Source organism: Nilaparvata lugens, chromosome 3 (assembly GCF_014356525.2).
Source record: "Nilaparvata lugens isolate BPH chromosome 3, ASM1435652v1, whole genome shotgun sequence".
In the NCBI taxonomy this organism is placed as follows: domain Eukaryota; kingdom Metazoa; phylum Arthropoda; class Insecta; order Hemiptera; family Delphacidae; genus Nilaparvata; species Nilaparvata lugens.
The window spans coordinates 79,188,718-79,213,313 of record NC_052506.1 but is presented as its reverse complement, the minus strand read 5'-3'; the positions used below and the strand labels follow the sequence as shown (position 1 = coordinate 79,213,313).

General features: G+C 33.4%; 1 protein-coding gene across 1 annotated transcript in view; it reads right to left on the bottom strand.

The window, feature by feature from the left end:
- Window positions 1-7,986: 7,986 nt before the first annotated feature.
- The window catches only part of LOC120350286, a 122,170-nt gene continuing 105,560 nt past the window's right edge, over window positions 7,987-24,596 (bottom strand). Inside the window, exons 5-14 of the mRNA XM_039422907.1 lie at window positions 23,703-23,857; window positions 22,239-22,499; window positions 21,049-21,087; window positions 19,531-19,747; window positions 17,316-17,419; window positions 16,670-16,797; window positions 15,093-15,146; window positions 13,194-13,514; window positions 9,967-10,116; window positions 7,987-8,072 (exon numbers count right to left, since the gene is read on the bottom strand). Coding sequence (XP_039278841.1) covers window positions 7,987-8,072; window positions 9,967-10,116; window positions 13,194-13,514; window positions 15,093-15,146; window positions 16,670-16,797; window positions 17,316-17,419; window positions 19,531-19,747; window positions 21,049-21,087; window positions 22,239-22,499; window positions 23,703-23,857 — 1,515 coding nt within the window. The remainder of the gene's footprint in view (window positions 8,073-9,966; window positions 10,117-13,193; window positions 13,515-15,092; window positions 15,147-16,669; window positions 16,798-17,315; window positions 17,420-19,530; window positions 19,748-21,048; window positions 21,088-22,238; window positions 22,500-23,702; window positions 23,858-24,596) is intronic.

Here is a 24,596-nt window from a genome sequence, read left to right as displayed (position 1 = left end):
CATTAATATTACCTTTTCGATTATTGTCAGGCTTCAATGGTCATTAATGTCATTGACCTAATGTCATTTAAATTTTGTATTTCTCTAACGTTTTTTCACATGTTGTAATTATCCCAAGATATTTGACTTAATCTACTCACAATTGTTTTTGTATGTGGCCATCTGCCTATTATTATTTTATTGATCCCAAGATATTTGACACAATTGTTTTTGTATGTGGCCATCTGCCTATTATTATTTTATTGATCCCAAGATATTTGACTCAATGTTTTTTGTATGTGGCCATCTGCCTATTATTATCTTATTATTATTATTAAATCTTATGTTGTTGATTCATTTAGTCTTTTATTGGCGTACTTACCACACTTCAAGCTATCAGTATTTTTATGCACAGAATTCAAAGATTTATTTGTAGGTATTAATACCAACTATCATTCACAGTCCACTGCCCTGCCCTTGGATTCTGTCATAAAAATTGGTTCATCCGGGCCAGATTTCTTGATCCAGTGTTTACCTGGGATATTGTTAATTGGGGACCAATTGGATAAAAATTGGTCCTCCTGCCCATCATCTTTCACCCAGTTTACCTAGGATAATTGTTAATTTTTATTACCCATTTCTTGGTCCATTGAACCTTAGGGTTTCAGTGACCGTGTGCCTAATAGTCTAGCTTGACGCCAATGATTAGGTCCCACTCTAGAGTATATTTTATTCCATTGTACCTTTGTATGTTTATATTGTTTAATATTAAGCATTCACACACTTGTTTCAAATTTTCAGTACTGGCTGCAACTCAAAGCACGCTGCGACGTGTATGCACCAGCTATCAACTATCTTGTACCCTGAGAGACTGAACCGCACTGAACTGGTCACAGACGGCTATTGCGCATTGAGAAAACAACACACGGCAAACTACATCGCTTTGCGAGCTTGCTACTTGACTCGCCGCACAGCAAGCTTGATACAACTTGCCTCAAACGCACAGGCATGCCTCTCTGCGTACTGGACCAGCGCCCAAAGTTGCTTATTGGCGCAGCAATCGCATTGCTACAGTGCAGCATCGTTTCGTTCACTCAGGTTTTTCTGTTAGTTTTTAAGCATGTCCGATCATGAGGAAGATTCACTTCCTGAGCCTTCTGCTCTTTTCAATGCAAGAGACAATTTACACCAGGAAATAGATTGGTTCATAACCAGCTATAACGATTATGTTGTGGACACTGAAGCCACTTATTATCAATTATTGACTGTCAAAAACGAACTAGGTTCACTTAGAATTAAGTATGATAAAATTCATGAACAGTTATGGAATTCAGAGTTGCAAGCACAAGACACTTCAACTCATTTTGAGATACTTAATAAGTTTATCTCCATTACCTCTAAGGCAAACGCTGCATTAACTGCTTTTGAAAGCAGACAACGCAACAATGAGGCCACTGCTGGTGCTTCCCAGCGGCCAACATCTCAAAACTCACATTTGGCAAATTTTCAGTTGCCTCAGATTCCGCTTCCACGCTTCAATGGGGAGCTTTCAAAATGGCAAGCATTCTCAAGTGCTTTTACCAATATTATTGGTAATCAGATAATATTAATGACTCATTGAAATTTTTCTATCTTTGTCAATCACTCAGTGGTGAAGCTCTTGCTAGAGTGGAACACATTGAAGCTGACGAAAATGGTTTTCAGCTTGCTTGGAACCTCTTAAGGGAGAGGTATGACAATAAGAGATTAATTGCTGCCAGGCACGTCATGGCAATTGAATCTCCGCCTACCATAAAGCGTAACTGTCCGCAATCATTACGGGCATTCATTGACTTTTGCAAGTCCCACATTACCGCGCTCGAAGCGCTTCAACTTGGAGTCCAAATCAAGGACTTATTGTACATGCACAAAATGTTGTTGCAGTTGGATACTGCTACCATTCGAGAATGGGAAAAGAGTGTTGGTATACACAACATTCCCACCATTGATAAATTTTGGAATTTTTTGGAATCACAATGCAAAATCATGGAAGCTGTTGCTTCAAGCTCAGCTAACCATCATCAAGGAAATGTACAGCAAAGTACATCCAACTCGGTTGGTGCTCATAGCAAGCCGAAGTTCAATCAAAATCAATTGAATGTTCAAGCTAGGATGCAGGTTACTACCTCTTCTATGTCACCTTGTAGTTTTTGTAATTCTGTTGGTCATTTTCCAAATCGTTGTGATGAATTATTGAAGTTGCAGGTTACTGATCGTTGGAATGCTGTCCGTGACAAAAGGTTATGTTATAATTGCCTCAAGCCTTTCGCACCCAATCATGTTTGTTCGGACAAATCGTGTACACTTTGTGGCAAGAGTCACCACACTGTTCTTCATAGGTTGTATCCTCAATCACGAGACACTCAGCCTACTTCTAAGGATAAGGTAACTTCAAATGTTATTCATTCTCAATCCTTTGCTCCCTCCAAGGGTAAGAATGCTGTTTTGAATTCCGTCATGGTTCAGAATGCGGAAACAACTAAGCAAGCTGTTTCTCATGCAGAACAGCCTCAGAAGAACTCTCATGTCACAATGAGCTCCACTTCGTCACTGTGTTTGCAACAGCAATCAACTATCGCCTTGTTACCTACTGCCGAAGTTTTGGTTCAAACTTCTAGTGGGGAATTTATTAAAGCAACCGCTCTTTTAGATTCTTGCTCTGATTGTAATTTGATGTCAACTAGGTTGGCTGAAAAATTGTCACTTGTTACTTTGTATTCTGACACTTTGATTCATAGTGTAGGTGAGAATAAGACCAAATCATCTATTTCTCATTCGGTTTGCTTGTCTTCATCTGATCGTTCGTGGTCGGTTGAAGAAAATTGTATTGTAGTTGATAGCATATCATCTAATGTTCCTAGTGTGAACATTGATCTTTCCAAAATTTCAATTCCTGTTGAACTCAAATTAGCGGATCCATTGTTTGATCAGCCTAAGCCTGTAGATTTGTTACTTGGTGCTGGCATATTCGCATCTATACTTCAGCCTGGTAAATTGTATCTAGCTCAAAACGCTCCCATTCTTCAGAAAACCAGTCTAGGTTGGGTCATATTTGGTTCTTGTAAAACTATTCGTCCTATTGCAGCACCTCGTTCGTGCCTCCCCGCTTCACCTGTGGCCGCTCCCCGTAGGGTCATGTCAAATTTTCTAACTTCAAATGATGTCTCTCATCAGTTAGAGAAATCAGTTCAGGTATCAGTTCAGGAAATCAGTTCTCAATCAGTTCAGGTATTAGCTACCACTTCTTCTCATAATGATGTTATCTCAGGCATAATCAATAGTTGCTCCACCTATCACAAAATCGTTCGTACAACAGCATATGTTCTACGGTTCATTCATAATTGTAGGAAACAAAATTCAGTCACTCCGCGCTTTGGTCAATTAACTATCTCTGAAATTTCAGAAGCTGAAAATTGTATCTTCAAATCTATTCAAGAAGAAGCTTTCTCTGCTGAACTTAAAGCATTGCGTCAAAATCAGGAGCTATTGCCTAATAGTTCTATTAAAGCCTTGTCACCATTCATTCACTCAGATTCTCTGCTCAGAGTTGGTGGACGTTTGCAAAATGCAAATGCTTCCTTTGATTATAAACATCAAATATTGTTGCCCAGCAATCACAAATTCACTCGTGCATTGATTGTTGCTCACCATCGTCGTCTAAGTCATGCTGGTGTGCAGGCCACCATGGCCAGTGTAAGACAACGATTTTGGTTTCCCTCCACCCGTCGCACCATCAAAAGTGTATTGCGGCATTGCATACTGTGTTTTCGCTTTTCGGCTCTTCGTTCTGAGCAAATCATGGGTAGTTTACCAGCGGCCCGCGTTCAGGCTAATGTTCCCTTTTACAATTGTGGTTTGGATTACGCCGGTCCTATTCCCATTCGTGTAGGCAGCCCCAAATCTCGTACTTCTTATTTAACCACTCTTCAGAAAAAAGGCAAATGGCTAAACAATTATGAAAATTTGAAGGTCGGTACGGTTGTCATCTTGAAGGATCCTGGTTCCGCGCAGTCCACTTGGAAGCTGGCGCGCATTACTAAAGTTCATCCCGGTAAGGACGACAAGGTTCGAGTTGTCACTGTTCTCACTCCCTCTGGCACTTTTAAGAGAGCTATTTCGAGTTTAGCACCTCTTCCCATTGATGAGGATTCTAGTTAATCCCCTTGCTCTTATGGTTCATGTTGTATTTTCAGGTTTCATTGTTTTTTCCCCTGGTTCTCACATGGGGCCTAGTTTTCAATTTCCAATTGCCTTGCCAGATTTTACATATTTCTTACTTTTTCTTATTGTGCCATACCCCCGTATGACACAAGGGGCCCAGTTTATGTAAAATCTGACAAAGCATTTATTGGAACGGTTCCACTTGTTACTCGTTCCGCTACTACGTAGACATCATGTCGTCATTTTGTCTGTCTGCGCTGACCAGTGACGTCACAGTCAAGGTTCATGTTACTACTATAGTCAAGTTGGTTTTCTATACTTTTATTCATACTTTTTCATCGGATTATTTGCCATTGCAATTTTAATATTTTTACTATTCGATTTTTTGGAATTTAATCTTGTCTTTAGGCATCTTACTTTCTAGATATTTGTTACTTTTTCACCATGCGGTTGCGGGCGCTTTGCCTACGTTTCAAACACATCTGGCATCTTGCCTTTTTCATTGAGCATTGTAGTGTTTCCGTGTCTTTTTGCAATGGTTCCTAGTCGGGTGTGCATCCTGCACCCGGTCTAAACTTTTCATCTGAATTCATCGGACCTATGAAACGTTTTTAAAGTGTGAATTATTCTACAAATTAATTCATTTATTCTATTCTTCAATTGTGATTCAATTATTCATCGCTTGCTTCGCATATTTGCTTTGATAAACTTTGCTAAGTTCACGACCTCGTGTGAGCGTTCATCGTTATTTATTTGATCTACAGAACGTTTTTAAAGTGTGAATTATTCTACAAATTAATTCATTTATTCTATTCTTCAATTGTGATTCAATTATTCATCGATTGCTTCATCGATCGCATTTTTGCTTTGATAAACTTTGCTAAGTTCACGACGTCATTTGGGCGTTCATCGCTATTTATTTGATCTACAGAACGTTTTTAAAGTGTGAATTATTCTACAAATTAATTCATTTATTCTATTCTTCAATTGTGATTCAATTATTCATCGATTGCTTCGCATATTACTCTGATAAACTTTGTCAAATTACAACTTCGTGTGGGCTTCAATTACCATTCTTCTACAATTGGCTTCACCTCGTGAAACTCAAACTTTCAAATTCATCATCTCTACCATTTGGAAATCATTCTAAAAATTCCACAACTTGAAACTCGGATTATTCATTTGGGATTCTACATGCTCCAGCCTACATTTCCACTGGGGGATTCGCCTGCTGTGGTGGACGTTTCCATGCTTGTCATCGCATGGCCAGATCACATCATCGCTTGCTGATGTCCTGTTTCTGTGGGTATTGCGGAGTCATTGCCTGTCTGCCTGGCTGCATCTCCTCTTCAAAATTTTATTAAGGTTATGTAAATCGTTCTATTCAATTTTCATTTACGTATGTATCATAATTGATTTATTAATGTCTATCTTGACATTCAATTCACTGAGGCCACTGACGCCTACTTATTGTTTTATTAATGTCTATCTTGACATTCAATTCACTGAGGCCACTGACGCCTACTTATTGTTTGATTAATGTCTATCTTGACATTCAATTCACTGAGGCCACCGACGCCTACTTATTGTTTGATTAATGTCTATCTTGACATTCAATTCACTAAGGCCACTGACGCCTATTAATTCATTGGATTTGACAGCTACCCTTGGCTTTACAAGTGATTTTCTGAGGCCACTGACGCCTACTTATCGTTCTATTGATGTCTTTCTTGACATGATTCACTAAGGCCACCGACGCCTACTATTTCATTGGATTTGACAGCTACCCTTGGCTTTACAAGTGATTTTCTGAGGCCACTGTCGCCTATTAATCGTTCTAATTGATGTCTGTCTTGACATTCAATTCATTGAAGGCCCATGTCGCCTATATTTAACCTGGACAATCTTCACATTGTATTTATTAGCTACCCTTAGCTCTTAAGTGATATTTTAAGGCCAGTGACGCCTATCAATTGTTTGGTCGAAGTCTATCTTGACATTCAAATCACTGAAGGCCTATGCCGCATATAATTTTATGTATTTTACTTATTGAGCATTATTTACAGCTTATTGTCATTTTTTAATCATTAATATTGAAACTTACAGCAATAACTTTCATTATAGCACTCAATTATATTCATTTCAGGTATCATTAATATTACCTTTTCGATTATTGTCAGGCTTCAATGGTCATAATGTCATTGACCTAATTTCATTTAAATTTTGTATTTCTCTAACGTTTTTTCACATGTAATTATCCCAAGATATTTGACTTAATCTACTTACAATTGTTTTTGTATGTGGCCATCTGCCTATTATTATTTTATTGATCCCAAGATATTTGACACAATTGTTTTTGTATGTGGCCATCTGCCTATTATTATTTTATTGATCCCAAGATATTTGACACAATTGTTTTTGTATGTGGCCATCTGCCTATTATTATTTTATTGATCCCAAGATATTTGACTCAATGTTTTTGTATGTGGCCATCTGCCTATTATTATCTTATTATTATTATTAAATCTTATGTTGTTGATTCATTTAGTCTTTTATTGGCGTACTTACCACACTTCAAGCTATCAGTATTTTTATGCACAGAATTCAAAGATTTATTTGTAGGTATTAATACCAACTATCATTCACAGTCCACTGCCCTGCCCTTGGATTCTGTCAAGTAGCTTCTAAACGGTAGAGCCGGGCATGAGTGATTGAACTCAAATTGAAGCGATTACATGTTTATTAACAATCGGAGAGCCAGACCAACCATTAGTTGATAAAATTAAGTACGGTATTTAAACATACAAATAAAGTTCAATACAACAAGGCGGTGTAAACAGTCTTTCATAAAGAGACGGGATCTCATTAGGCTACTTGGGAAGCATGCACAACTTGATTATACTGTACCTTATAGTCTTTATGCACTTTATCTAACAATTAACAGTCTCAGGTTCATCTTAAAGCGGTAACACACAGGGGTAGAGCACTTGGATCAGATTAATCTGGTAGAAATCAACACACATCCAAATGGGAGCCGGCAGCCGGAACGATAACAATAACAAATAATAACAAGACGAGGGGAATCAACTGGTGAGTGGTGAGTGGTGAACGACACTCGCGAACGAGAACGGCTACTTTTGAAGAACGGTTCCTTGTGGTGAATAACTATTCAAAACAGCTCTGCTGGATCTATAGTGAGGTCCACGTTATAATGACAGTATTTGATCAACTTTGGTTTTGTTATCCTTGTCTATCATTTGACAAAGCCGGTGGTACTATCCTTTTCTAGCTCCACAAAGATGCCAATTATGTTTTTGACAGTGTAGAAATATAATAAATTACCTAATGCAGAGAATCGGCATCGCTATTCTTCTATCTTTATCCACTGTCATTATAACGTGGACCTCACTATAGCAGCACAGCCGGTTACCGGTTATCGCAACACGGCGGTAACAAATCTATATAGTGAGGTCCACGTTATAATGACAGTGGATAAAGATAGAAGAATAGCGATGCCGATTATCTGCATTAATTAATCATATTTCTACACTGTCAAAAACATTAATTGGCACCGTTGTGGACCTAGAAAAGGATAGTACCACCGGCTTTGTCGAATAATAGACAAGGATAGCAAAACCAAAGTTGATCAAATACTGTCATTATAACGTGGACCTCACTAAGTCAGCACCTTTTGCTATTCTTGTCTGTCATTAAACAAAGTAGATAGTCCTATCCTTTTCCAACACTACACCATTGCCAAATCGTTTGTAGGCCACGAATGAAGCACCGATTAACCGCATTGGTTTGCTAAGCTACTCTGTAATTGAACAAAGGAGATTGCCCTATCCTTTTCCAACACTGCACCGTTGCCAAATCGTTTATATAGGCTATACCTGAAAATTAAGAATTACTAGGATATTCTATTTCAATTACGAAAGTGTAAGCTATTATTAAATCATGAAAAGATGGTGAATGTTTCTGTTTGGCTTGAGAATGTGCAACACCAGCACGAAACGGTCGTCGCCACACCAAAGAATATGAATGTTTTTTCACTATAAACTTATATAAGAATACAATAGTAATAATTCCACTGAAAACAAGATGAACAAACAACAACGGATATACAGTAATAAATCACTTGAAATATAATTGATCATTATTCACAATAATCAACAATTATTAATATTTTAATCAGTTATACCGGAATGACTCATATCACAGCTATCCACTCTAGGAGGCGACAGAAAAAAAGAACTTGGCAACTGTACTGTCCTATCATTTCCTCCGACTTTATAACGTGTGTCTCTCACTATATAATAGCATAGACAACTGATACCGTACATATGTATCTTTACTATTAAACAGAATATTTACTCTATGATAATAGTCAATATACATATAGAATATACAAAAAATTAAATAATATAGGCTATCATCTTTTATAAATTTTATCCTTAAATAACTATAACAATCCAAATGCAGTAGAACATTGAATATTTAAATAATTGGTACTAATTGAAAAATATGAGGAGTCCATCAAATTATTATAATAAAATATGCAAATATAAAGACAATTTATTATCAATATTTTGTTATGTATGAAAATAAGGGTTTGGAGTCGCGCGTTCCCTTCCTAATTAACATGTGCCCTTATTTATTTATACACTGCACAGAGCGACGAACGACGCACTACCTATCCGATTAGAAAAAAAATAGAAGATAATTTGTACGATTTTCTGTTTTTCTGAATATTTATTTTTGCCTTCAGCAATTAATTTCATGATCAGGAGTTAAAGGTAAATATACTCAAGAGATTTCAATATAGCCAACTGTACAATCTACTTCATTATGATAATAGTCAATACATTAGAATATACAAAAAATTTAATCATATAGTCTATCATCTTCAATCAATTTTATCCCTAAATAACTATGACAATCCAAATGCAGTAAAACATTGAATGTTTAAATGATTATACTAATTGGAAAAATATGAGGAGTCTATCGAGTTATTCATAAAAAATATCGTTGTTGGCTATCCATCTTGTTTTCACTAATATTATTTCTATTGTATTCTTATATAACTATAAAGTGAAAAAACACTCACATTCTTTAGTGTGGCTTGTAAGTGTTTTTTCACTTTAAAGTTATATAAAAATACAATAATAATAAAAATATATAGGCTAAATATGCAACTATATTATGACTATGATCAATATCTTGTGATGTATGAATATTAACAAGCCGATAAGAAAAAAATAGAAGATAATTTGGACGATTTTCTGTTGTTCTGAATATTTATTTTTGCCTTCATCAATGAATTTCATGTTCAGGAGTTAAAGGTAATATACTCAAGAGATTTCAATATACTGTACAATCTAGTGCCGGTTGCACAATATTAAATATTAACCATGATTAATTTCACAAGAGCCAATCAGAGAAGTCGTCTTTTCAAAAACGTCTTCTCTGATTGGTTCTCGTGAAATTAATCACGGTAAGATTTAACCGGCTGTTGTGCAACCAGGCCCTACTTTATTATTTCCTTCAATGTTATTTTTCTATCACAGACTGCTTACTATTGATTCACTTTTTGCTATTAAATAAAATTAAAATTATCATTGCTTTATCACTCTTGGTTACTTCAATTTCATTTTGTAGATCTTCACTAGCCTCAAGATACATCAATACATTTATGAATTAATTAAAGATTCCTAAATCTACTCGTATTTGGAATGTTCAATTAATTATATGAACGATTGTATTAAAAAATTATAAATTTGAACTGACCTAAATTCAGCTTGGGCTGTGGCCTCTTAGTGCATACTTCCACATTCCCCTCCACTATGAATTTGGTTTCCCCGATCACTTTCTGTCCGCTGGCATCAGTTACATTCTCCATTGACAAACATTCCAGCTTTACCACTCTCTTGAAAGTACCTAGAAAAATGATAATTTTTAAATAAGCATTGAACATGTTTATTTTCTGAACAGTACAGGTACAAGCATTTCAATTCAACTACTCTTTAAAAAGTTTCTAGAAAAATTAAAATTAGTAATTAGGAATGGGATAAGTTGAATTTTTAGGGTAGTTCTTACTATGTGTCTGAATGAGCCCACTAACATCAGTTACATTCTAGTTGTTACATTGACAAACATTTCAGATTCACTAGATACCCTTTTAAAAATCTCAGAAAAAACATTTTCAATTTTACATGAGATAAGGTAATTTTTGAAAAAAAAAAGTTTTCTATATATTGCATTTGCATGTGTGAATAATAAGATGCAGTGATTTGAGAACATTTATACAATGAAGTTTTGTGAAGAATACAATTATTTATTAATAAAGAAATTAATGTTTTTGCCAGCTAGCCAAGAAAACGGAAAAGAACGGTAACAGATTAGAAGATTATTAATTACAACAAATTTTTATCAAAATATTGGTGGAATTGTATACAAGAATAACTGAAATGAACAGTTAATAATGACTTTTTGTGTAGTTGAGAAGTTGATATTGTGGTAATTATTCATATTAAATGAAAAAGACTAAGAAATTGTCAAAAACCACATATTTATTGATACCTACTTAGAAAGACCGGTTTCGGTTATTACACCATTGTTAATCTCTGATAAACTCAGAGATCTCTGTTATCAGAGATTGACAATGGTGTAATAACCGAAACCGGTCTTTCTAAGTATCAATAAATCTGTGGTTTTTGACAATTTCTTAGTCTTTTTCATTTTAGTCAATAATGAGATAAACGGGCAATGAGAATTGAATGAATGAAGTAGGTAATCTCTATTTCATTATTTCCTAGTGGAAAATATTTTTCAATTAGGTCAATGAGTATTCTCTTATCAATAAATCTGTGGTTTTTGACAATTTCTTAGTCTTTTTCATTCAAGTTAATAATGAGATAAACGGGCAATATGAGAATTGAATGAATGTAGTTATCACTATTTCACTATTTCCTAGTAGAAATATTCTTCAATTAGGTAGATGATTGAATGAAATTTTGGGTAAGAGTATTGTTTTTGGCTGAGACTGGACTTAGATTGAATATCAGGCCTATTAACTGGCAAAGCCGCTTTTCATCATTCATCTCTCTCTTTTCATTTTCAACATAGATTAATGTTCATTGTCATAACCTCATTCTACATATTCTCTTGAAAAAAAAAATCTTAGTTTTACACTACAATATTCTATTAGACATAAGGTAGTACTGTCTCCATCATTCACTTTCATTTTTTATTAAAATATCAATAACTTTTGTAAAAATTCCGACTGTAAGCTCTTTTGTTAGAATATTTACATTTCATGGTTTAAGTTGATTTATTTTTAATTGATTGCATCGAATAAATTATACAAATGGACTTTGATGGCAACTCCCAAAATAGAATTTTTCTCGGTCTTCTCTTGAGTGTCTTCTCAATAGAATAATTATTTCTAGTAGTAATGTTGTGTTTGTAAAGAATGCTTATTGAGAAATTAAAGTTATTATTATTATTATTATTATTATTATTATTATTATTATTATTATTATATTATTATTATATTATTATTATTATATTATTATTATTATTATTATTATTATTATTATTATTATTATTATTATTATTATTATTATGAAAGAATAAATTATACTGATGGGTGAATGGATGAACTCATAATTTTCTCAAAACATTTTATATATTCTATTGATTGAAAATTATTTGGTATCTTGATCGAAAATGTCCTTCTGAAAATGATGTATTTGATACTCAAATCAAATCAAATTCATTTATTGCCAAAAAGAAAACAAACAATAATTTACTCATACACATACATACACGAGCAAAAATAAAAATAAAATGTTCATAATACAATTTATTACACATACATGCATATTCATGAGAGAAGAAAAACGATTATGAAATTTCTAGGCATCACCAGCAAAAAGATAACTTTTGCCCACTGGCGATACTGTGTTGAATGATTTATTTATTCATTTAATAATTCAGAATTCACAGAAAAGTAACACAGGCTCACGCCCACAACGGTTCCAATTCTAATTTATACAACAGTCCAAATATAATTATCCAGGTTATGTGTCACTTTAACATTCTTCAGTTACACACTCAATTAGTAAATAATAGTAATAATACTGAGGGTGATGCTCACATAAGCTCTCAGGCTTGTGCGTGGGTAATGAGTGAGAGGGATGATGATGAGTGATGATGACTACTTTTTAGGTAGTCGGCACCAACGGCTTATCGTCTCCTCCGAATAAATTATTGAGTTATATCATAGAGAAACAATAGCGTAAGTAGATATCCCATGGTATAGGGCGTTTATGTCGCAACCTTTACTGTTATCTCAAGCCGCTACCCAGACAGCACACAATATCTCATGGATATCCCATGTGTATATCGTAAATCCATGTGATACATTCACATGGATATCCACATCGGGATATGTTTGGATATCCTATCGATATTCTAATATGGATCAATTTTCGGTTATAACTGTAGTAGATATCTATTAGATATCCAAAGGATGTCTAATGTTGATATCCATACTCTGGATACCAGTCAACACACATTATGTGAAAATCAAACACTTTTTATCAGGTGAAAAAGTCAAAGTGAAAAATTGGTGAAATTGATATAACGTTTCATGTAACCGCGTCCATATAATAGTGGCTGGACGCCCACCGAACCTTTGGGAAATCACAAACCAGGGATCGTAGCCTACATATTATATACATAAATACCGCGATGACGATTATGTAATTCTTTATGTAGTTCATGTAATTCTTTCCCGTGAAGCTTTGTGACACTGGTAGTCTCTCATATTGTGCCGTTCATGCACTTTCACCCCAACAAAACAGTAAAATTCGACAATAATCAACAGTAATCGTCTTGAGATAACAGTAAAAGTTGCGACATAAACGCCCTATACCATGGGATATCTACTTACGTTATTGTTTCTCTATATGGTTATTCTATTGTATAAATGAATAAATGACTGGACTGACCAATAGCATGAGCGGCAACAGCCACCTCGATCTCAACAGAGGCACCCGCCTCCAAGAAGAGCAGGGCAGGCGTGACGCGCACATAGCTCTGCGCAACCGCGCGACACCCGAGCGACAACAGCGACCGGTTGGCGACTGTGACAGTCGCGCGACTCGAGTCGTCGCCGCCGCCGCCCAGTCGCAGGCCGGTGAACGACAGTCGCGCAGGCGTCACATGAAGCACGGGCGACGTGAACAGGCCGTGAAGACACAGACGGAAGCCCTGAGAGCTGCTAAAGTTGGCCGAGTCGTAACTGCGTAGCATATCTTTGTTGTAAACATCTAATCAAACGAAACAGAAATTATTAACATAATATTGTATTTTTATCTTGTAAATAAATAACTAAAATAATTAATATTAATCTTGCACGTTCACAATAGTACTCATCGTTTACTTGTTTGACGGACGCGTTTCGTGGCCCTGAGCCACATATGGTGTTAACCTAAATTTTTTCATTTTTTTCTTTTATTGCCAATTGCCAATAAGAATATTCAAAACATATTACAAACTTTTCATAATATGACATATCATTAGAAATATAATTAAATAAACATTATTACTCATACATATACTTGAATAAAATTAAAAAATATATAAAATCTAGGCATCACCAGCAAAAAGAAAATCTTTGCCCGCTAGTGAGAGTTGAAAAAATGTAGAGAAATCATAATTATTTCGAAATAATGCAGAAAATTTAGGTTAAATTTAACTAATAATATTACAATAGAAACTTTAGAACAGCAGAATCATAAGAATAAAACAAATATTGTGCAGAGAAAAGATAAAATTATTTAAAAGATATTAATATCAACAGTTCAAGTAGGATGAAGACAAAAGGAGATATTGCATTTTTTTACAAAAGGTACTGTTTTTGTTTTTGTTAATTATTTCAAGACAAACCCTTCCTTGACGCAATCCTAGTGCAGCCTAATGAAAAGTGCACATGGTATTTTTATTTATTGTAGAATAAAGATAATTTGGTGAAATTTATGAAATTATTCGTTATTTGTCACAAAACTAATTATCATTAATGTGGTCTTATTGAGCCCGTGTGAATTCAATAACAAGTGATTGGAAATTGGGTCAATATTGATGCTGAATCTGTGAATAGGGAGAGACGTTTTGTCTATCATAATTTTATTCAACGTAATCAATATCGCTTATGCATTTATATCGCAGTGTAAAGTAACAGATTCATATCCTCTTTATTAATAAATTCATTTGTTTTTATCATAAATATTCACATAATAATTCTAGATCAATCCATACACTCGCATCTACTTTTGATGACAATATTATTAAGTTTTCTCTTTTGTTGGCAGTGCAGAAGGAAATTTAATTTGCATTGGAGTTTTGTATGATTTTAATAAATTCAAATTTATTAATTTGTCATGAACATTATTAACAAATTGATAGATGAATATTCTCAATTACAATTACCGGAAAAGAACAACTTGTGCGCCGGCAGTAATAATAATATATAAATGTCTTGTTTTATTTATTATGTTTTTGTGACTCACTTCCTTTTGCAAATGAATATCATCGAATTATCAAATGAATTGATACAATATGTTGAAAATTGAAATATTGAACAAATAATAAAATTTTTTAGTCATCAAAAAACTAAAATAGTTTCATGTGATCTTTCTGACAAAAGAGCAATTATAAACAACAGGACATTTGAGTCTGGATTTTTCACAAGAGGAAATGATTCAGATGAGGTCAGTTTCATATTTTCTATCACTATCCACATAGTTCATCAGTTTGTCAGGGTTATCGACATGTATCACGAAAGTGTTCATAAAACTAATTTTTTTAAACATGCCAAGAATTGTTTTAACAACAGAAGTAATATTTACCTGCTTCATCGTCAATACTGCTACTAGTATCAGTTTTGGAGGTATGTTCGTGACCTGTAATAAATAAAATAAATTATTAGAGAAAAGTGCTTTCAAAATAACTATATAATAATAAATATTTTTTAGACAAAAGTTTAATTTGAACTTTCAAACATAACCTATTTTTTCGGACATGTTATTAATTTGGGAATAAGTTTTGAGCCAGGCCTATTGTTCGTTCCCGATCATATTTATATTATTTGTAATAATTGTATCCACAAATAAATGAATAAATATCGGTAGTTCGAAACACACCAAAAGAATTTAAAACAGAGGATCACAATGAAATTAATATGTAGAGCAAAGATTATGTGAGGTTTTGAGAAAGATATTTGGCCCAGTATAGTGTTAATGGTAAATGACGAATACGATCAAATCAAGAGCTGCGTGATCTGTACCAGAAATGTCAAATTGTTGACGAGATCAAACTGAGGCGCTTGAGTTGGCTGGGACACGTTGAGAGGATGAGTGACTCTAGAATTGTAGAAAAGGTCTTCAGGAACAACCCAGGAGGGAGACGGCTGAGAGGACGTCCGAAAAAGCGTTGGCTGGAGGATGTGGAGGACGACATTAGGAAGCTGGGTAACAGGGGATGGAGAAGTAAGGCTGCCGATAGAGACGAATGGAGAGGCTTTTTGAAGGAGGTCAAGGCTCTGAATGAGCTGTAGAGCCAACGAGTAAGTAAGTAAGTAAGTAAAGATTATGTAAGCTAAACAATGAACATTTCCTTGCATGAGATATTCCCCATCAGGGAGAAAAGAAATATTGTAGGCTCTAGTCCCTCAAAATCCAAATAACAATTTCCACCGAAAAACCTAATTATTGTAATATTTTTCAAGATTGTGAAAACAAAATAAATTACAGCAAATTAATATCAATGGTAATCATTCCAGATAAGGCAGCTATAGTAAGGTTCACATTGTAATGGCAGTAGAAAAAGGTAGGAGAACAACGTTGCCGAACATCTGTCTTGTCAATCCCTTCTATAGACGGTAGCTGATACAGGTTTATTAATGTAATATTTACTGTTTATTCTCGTTAAAAAAAATCAATTATATTTTATCAAGCAAGAAATTATATTCTTCAATAATTTAATTATGAATTCACATAATTAAGTTGAATTATTTTGTTAATTTATTATTAATTCTGCATTGTTAAAAGACAATCTGGCAACAGAGCAAAGCGAGAAAGAGATAGCGCTATCCGCTTTGTTGAATGATAGACAAGGATAGCGATATCATTGCTAATCAAACACTGCCATTATAACGTGGACCTCACTATATACAGGAAACATTTTCTTGCATGGAAACTTCCCCATGAGGGATAAAAAATTGCAGTCTCTAGTCCCTTAAAATCCAAATAAAAATTTTCGCCGGAAAACCTAATTATTTGTAATATTTTTCCAGATTGTGAAAACAAAATAAATTATAGCAAGCATCAATGGTAACCATCATAAGGTGAGCTAGGCTATAAGTACTTCTTTCACATACATTAAAATCCTCAATGATAAGGTATATATGAGCTTATTTTTTACATACCATTAAAATCAATATGGTCCTTTACTTCAACCATTACAATTTTGAAGAAACAGAAATGAGACTTCTGTAGACAGTTCTCTTCTACATACTTCCAGCCTTTCTCTTCATTTTCAATTGATGGTTTGTAGCTAGATCCAGTAAAAAATAACAAAAAAATCATATTTATCTCATATACAATTGTTAACAGGTGGAGTTAAAAGGGAAACAGAACAAAAAAAATATATATTCAAATATTAAGAACTGAAGGACTCTGAATTGGAAAACTGAAAATAGTATAATGTGATTTATTTGAAATTGCATTTGTTGTCAACCACATATATACCTTATAAGAGAGGCTTTTGTTCTTTTAAGTATATAAATAGAGCTTTATAATTATTATTATTATATTAAGAACTGAGGTAATGTAAACTAAAGTTCAAATAATAATTCTATTTTAATTGATATAGGCCTAATTGTAATATTTATGACAACCTTGACCATCTTGGAATTAATCTTTGTCTGATATTGAAATAAAATTATGGGAAACTAACCTTTTTATTTTAAATCTTAGATGAGTAGACACATATTATTCAAGTGTTGTACCTACTCTTGTGATGATCTGATTAATCAGTATCAATGAAATTTTTGATAACATGACTTGACTCACATGATTTTCAATACTATTTCTTCAAATGGAGCAATTCTGCCTTCGGTGGGCTGAACGGAAAACATCTTATAGTTCGAATTTATCTTTCTAGCCGATTTCAATTCCTAAAAAAAAGCTTATCATTATTCACTGCAAATATATTGTAAGGAGTTCATTAAATTGTTATTTGCAAACCGAAAATAAATATATGAGCTTTTCTATGTATGAATCAAGTGAATAAATATTGAATTGAATGGGCTTATACACTCTGGTTGAATTAAAAATTTGAGAAAGTAGCATCTCTACAAAATTTTACAAGGTTGCAGTATCGTCGGCTGCGGCTCAAAAGTATTAACTTCTCTTATTCTAACCTAGAGTGTTATTATTGATAACATACTTATTGTAGGTACTTATATTTATTCATTTATTCAATCATTCAGAATTATACAAGTTACATTGAAGTACCACAGGCTAACTTACGCCCAAAACGGGTCCAATAGTATTGTTAGTACCTACTATAGTTATTATGACTATAGGTGGTACTGTTTTTATCATCTCAATAGAATCACCATATTAATTACCGGTACCCTCGTTAACAGAAGATATAGGCCCGGTAGCACAAAAGTCTGTTAAATTGTAACCGTTATTAAATGACACAAAAACCAATCAGTGAAGCAATGAATAATATTACAAATATCAAATTAGAGGTTTAAGAAGATAGCACACATTTTCTTGTTTTATAAATTTGACAAATCAATCATAACTCTTCTTGTATTATATAGGTCAGTGAATGAAATGAAATCAAATAATGCGGTTGTATAAATTTGACAAATCCAGCATATACTCCTGTTGTAGGAGGTCAATGGATGAAATTAAATCAATAAATAAATAAATTAATAGGCTTTTGTGCAACTGGACCCAGGACTAGCCTATTAATTAAAACAATGAAAAATTTTCCAATTTTTAATCTATCTATTAAATAACAAATATCATAGGAGTACTATAGGCTACCCCGCACATATTATACTATCAGAGCGAGTATTGATCATTTCAATGAAAAACATAAATCACAATCAATTTATTGTCATACATGTCATTGATCCATGTAGGCTATTATATTTTTATTAAATTTATTTTTGGGGCTACTTTTAATATAAATAAAAATATAAATCTCAGTACCCTTTTAAATTATTTTGTCACAACATTGTTTCGGACATTTTCACTTGAAAATGTGACAAAATAATTTAAAAGGGTACTGAGATTTATATTTTTATTTATATTAAAAGTAGCCCCCAAAATAAATTCAATAAAAATATAATATAAATAAAAATATAAATCTCAGTACCCTTTTGAATTTTGTTAATTTGTTTCGGACATTTTCACTTGAAAATGTGACAAAATAATTTAAAAGGGTACTGAGATTTATATTTTTATTTATATTAAAAGTAGCCGCAAAAATAAATTCAATAAAAATATAATATAAATAAAAATATAAATCTCAGTCCCCTTTTGAATTTTGTTAATTTGTTTCGGACATTTTCACTTGAAAATGTGACAAAATAATTCAAAAGGGTACTGAGATTTATATTTTTATTTATATTAAAAGTAGCCCCAAAAATAAATTCAATAAAAATATAATATAATAAAAATATAAATCTCAGTACCCTTTTAAATTTTGTCAATTTGTTTCGGACATTTTCACTTGAAAATGTGACAAAATAATTTAAAAGGGTACTGAGATTTATATTTTTATTTATATTATTTTTAATATCATTTTTTCCAAACGCCTCCACCAAATATGTAATATAAAAATACAAAGAGACAGCTAACAAAATATGTAATATAGTAGCCTTATAAAAGACAGCGCTAATGGATTTGGTACCTATATAGGTGAAATTTTCAACAACATTAACAGTGGAAATCTAAATAACTCCTTACAGTTGTGTTGTGAGTGATGTTGTGGTACTTTTCCATAACGAAACCCCAAATTTAAATTGTGTAAAAAGTGGTTGACAATTTAAATTTGTATTTTTTCCACTCCATTACTACTTTGCACTTCTTATTTCTTCCTGCTCATCAAGTCTTAAGTATCTTCTTGACTTGAGGCGCCTTGGTGGAGGGTTGGCGAAATCTCTAGAGACCATTGAGTCACACCTTTCACATTTCCGATCCAAGAATATCCTTGAAAATTAAAAATAATTGATAGGTGTTTATAATAGATGTAGGCTATACTCACAAAAAGGGTGTTCATCATCTCGCCGAGCACCACGAATGTGGCATACTGCGCAGAGGTGTTACAAACGGCGACTGTGTCGTAGCGTGTGGTGGACGAGAATGTCAGCGGAAAGTCGCACAGTGTGAACTCGCCCGTTGTGTTGGGGTGGATGGCAACCAGAGACGGCTTTATAATATCTGCTTCCAGCGTAATCGTGCAGAATATGTCGTGCTTCTGTCTGAACAAACAACATTAATTCAAATCAAATCAAATCAAATCATTTATTTGCCATACAATAAATACATATTCAAAACATAATAAAAGAAAATACATAATTTTATAATCAAAAGTATAAAATAATTAAAATGAAAATTAAGCATAAATAATACCAAAATCATAATTAGATTCTCAATGGTAATCCGGCATCACCAGCAAAAGGAATCAAGCCTTGCCCGCTGGTGAGAGTTGCAATCAGCTAGTTACATTGGTTGTTTCCTAGTTTTATACAATAATAGAGAAAAAAAATAATCCACGCCTTAAAATATGCTTTGAAAAATTAGATTATGCCTTCAATTGAAAAGAAATAGTTTTCTCTTATCCAATTTTTTAGTATTTTGTAATTAATTTTTGCTTCCAGATCAAAAGGCAATTCATTTATGAATCTTGTACTTATATAAATGAGCTGTCTTCTAACTACTGTTAGTTTTGTTTTATAATTTTATATTTATAGGTTGTATTTGGTCTTAAATCATATTGAACTATATAATTTAATAAAAATTTGTTTTTATACTTTATTATAGATTTTGCTAAATTTTTCAAGTACAATGCCTTACAGTCATCACATCAAATTCTTCAATTAGCAGATTCGTTGGATGCAATCGAGGTTTATTCAATATTGTTTTAATAATACACTTTTGAGTGATAAATAAGTTATTTAAATGACTATCGAAAGCCGCACCCCAGATTGTTATCCCATATTCTAATATGGATTGCACCAAAGCAAAATATACTGTTTTTAAATCCTGAAGTTTGAGTATTTTGAGTATATATAATTCAGGACCAAGGTTTAGAAGAATTTATAAAATAGACTCATCTATTCCACTACCTATATACCTATATCCATGACGAACTGCTAGTAATAATCCGTATTTTAATTAGTCTAATTGGACTGTAGTGTCGTTGAAAATAGTTGAAAAGCGGATATAAAATAGAATTATATAGTGGACCTCACTAAATCTTCTCATATGATTTTTTTACTTTTAGGCCTATAGCGACATGCAGTCGGTAGATTACAATATACTATTCTTTTATGGGAAAGAATTTGAAAATAAAAGTTAATGAACGAAAAATTCCACAGATTTTATAAGGAATTGTTTCAGAGCTTGAAAAGTTATAGATGGTACAATAACTATATAAGACTTGATTATGGCCGAAACATGTTGTGACTGAAAAATTTTGAAAGGGTACTTAGATTTCTATATTAATTTATATTTATAGATGGTACAATACCTGGTACTTGCAGAAAAGATGTACACTCACCTCCAATCCCCTTGTGACTTAGCAGAGGAGGGCATCACACTGTAAATAAAATTTCAAAATTTCAATGTATAAAAAGTATAAAAATTCATTCAACACGACTTTAAATCGAAAGGAACGAAATACAGAGTGTTTCAAAAGATACTTTACAACTTTGATGATTCACAAAGAATAAAAATTTATTCAACACAACTTTAAACCGAAAGGAACGAAATACAGAGTGTTTCAAAAGATACTTTACAACTTTGATGATTCATAAAAATCTATTCGAAATAGTTATTTTGTGCAACTAGTGTGCAAAGTGACAGTTTGCTGCACCGAAAGAAACGTTTACGCACGAGTCTTAGGCGATGGCGGAATGGTTTCTTGAGTGCAGCAGAGGGACTTTGCTCACGTACTTCACATTAAATTTTTCCTCCAGTTACCATTGAATATGAAAAGTGGTTGATTATGGGTAAAATGATGGCTGAAATCCATCAAATGTTTGTCTGTATAATTTTGTTAATAATAACAACTTTAATTTATTTTAAGCTTGATAATCCAATTGAAAATTAATAATCGATAATTTATTCAAATTAAAAATTAAATTAATCCAATTTATTTGAAAATTTGAATAATTTTGAGTAAATCTTAATTTCTAAATAATTTTTCAACCAATCAATATTTACGAATGAAAAAAATATTATTTAAAATCATGAATAATTAATAACATTAAAAATGTATGATTTAATGAGTTCTCATTTTTATTTATTTCGAAATCAGAAAAAATATAGATAGAACAAATTTGCATTCAAAATACACGCCAACAATGTCAACAGTTGATTGGGATGGCTGTAAGATAATACGCAAAGTATCAAGAGTATGCAAAGTAATACTTTGCGCACTAGAGCGGAAAAGTGATTCTTTGCGTTCTGTAATCAGTGCACGAATGGTCACTTTTCAAGGTAACTGTAGGAAAAAGATATAGTAGAGCGGTCAAGGTGGAGAGTGTTAGAGAAGAGAGTATAGCAGAGAGTGTGGATAATAATGCATGACGTAGGCTATTCACTCCAGAACATAGCGGAGAAGTGGATGTTGAGTTGAAGGTAGAAAGCGAGTCGATGTTTAAGAAGGGTTTTATGATAAATGTTGTGGTACTTCTTCCTAATTGAAATCATGAACATCAACGTCGTATTATCTTACAATTGACTGACCTTATGACATGATAAATTTGTCCGGGGACGGTTGGATAAAACTGCACCCTTAGCATATGCGTCTCATTGGGTCGAATGAAGCCCTTGGATGGTATCACTTGTATGTGATTCTCATTGGGACCAATTACAACTTTGTATTGGGCAGCGACGGCTGCTAGATTTTCCATTTTGACATTTTTGCTGACCAATGGAGATCCGACGTCCACTTTTCCGAAGTCTAGATTCGCCGGAGTGACCGAGAACTTTGTGTGGACTCGTTTACTGTGGGAGAAAAATTGAAAGTTAATTGGAAAGTTGCAAGACATGTTGTTAGTTAGACTATAGTAAGGTCCAAGTTATAATGGCAGTGTTTGATTAGCAATGGTATTGCTATCCTTGTCTAGCATTCAACAAAGCAGATACCGGTAGCGCTATCTTTTTCTCGCTTTGCTCTGTTGCTAGATCGTCTTTTAACAATGCAGAAATCATAATTGATTAACAAAAAATTTTCGCAACATTGCACAGAAAGCAGCTGTTTTCCAGTCCCTACATAGATCTGAAAGACATTGTTTACAGACGACTCTCGTCTGACGTCAGAACTGGTTTCTTTCCGGCCTAGGCCGGAAAGAGTACCCTTTCCAGCCGCTAACATGGAACTAAGAAAGGTGATCAAAAAACAGCTGATTAAAAAACTTTTCATTATTTGTGTTCATTATTCAATAATTGAAACATTTATAATAATATCATCTTATTGTCATTTGAAAGAATAAAAAAGTATAAACTCTACCTCCCACATAATTGAACATAATCTTTTAGGTTATTTAGACAAATCAGAATAAAAAATAAAAATACTTGGACAATTTCCTGATATTCAGATTACCTCAGATTTGCTAGAGCTATCACCTTCCACTTCTGCTTTCGGAAGTGCTTAGTAAACAACTATTCTCATAATATATATTGTTTATTTTTGTGTGTGGCGAAAAATAGCGTTCGCACCACGGACAAAAATGTTTTTCCGGCCTTCAATCTTTTCTAGTCCTCGGCCTACGGCCTCGGACTTGAAAACTGATTTCGAGCCGGAAAAATCTAATTTTCTGCTCTAGGTGCGAGATATACTATATTTTATTTATTCATGACACATTGTATATACAAATACTGTACTATAATGACTAAATGCACAGCAGGCTCATGCACATAACAGCCTCATTTCAAATATTTCATAATTGAATGAAATCAATTACACCTTCATAATTGAGATGAAATATTTTGTCAATCAATTATATTTTGACCTTGCGTCAAAATATACGTTGCGGAGGAATTCGCTATCTGCTTTATTGGATAAAAGCTACACCAATGTTATCAAATACTGTCATTAGGTCATCCACTAATCAAGATGCGTACGTCTATTGAATGGAAAAATGGAGTTAATATAGTAAAAAGATACAGTGAGAGAAGATATAAAACTAATAAAGTTACATTACTTACAAGAATATTGGAATTTCAATGAGCGCATCTTTTATTCTGATAGTGAAAAAACTGGACAACAGAGTATCAGGCCTGTATTGGAAAACCACTGTTCTTTTGACTGATAACCCAGGGGCCAGGGAAATTTTGGTGCCATTATCAATTATTTGGAAAGCCTGGAAATAAATAAGTAAATTAATAAATTAGTTAAAATAAGTTAATAATTCAAAACAAATTCTCAATTTCAAATCAACATAATACATTACAATTATGAGAACAAAAAACTATTCAAATACTTAGTCTATTGATAATACATGCACCAAAATACATTGAAGCATGAGGTATCCCTCCAAAATAACCTCACACGCATGACGCATTCCTAGCGAAACTAAATCAGGGGTTTAGGGTTTATATAACAGAACAATACATCGATAGACTAGTATTAAAAAACTGAAGCAATGATAGTGATCTACTGTAGAGCAGCCAGTGACCTGGCTGGCTCAGGTCTGGTGTCAGAGTTTCCAGGTCGCAACTGATCAATTTCTGGGCCTCTGATAATATTTTTGACTCTATATGTACCAATATTTTCAGCAGAGAAATTAATTTCATGCAAATTCATCAATACATTCGATTGGCTATTGATGGAAATGTAAGTTATTTCGTTAATGTAGGTACAGGGTGGCCACTAACGACAGGACAAGTGAGTTCAACATGTGTGTACACACATTCTCATCATGCATGTTGTGTCATCACAGAGAAAGGCTTTGAATACAATTTTTTAAGCTGTAGTTTCTGTTATAGTGGTTCGTCATGGAAAAAACATCAATATTATACTTTTGATCACGATGAGAATCTCAATCTCGTTGGTTCATTGCAACAAAATGAGACACTATGTTTTTCACACGACATGCAGTC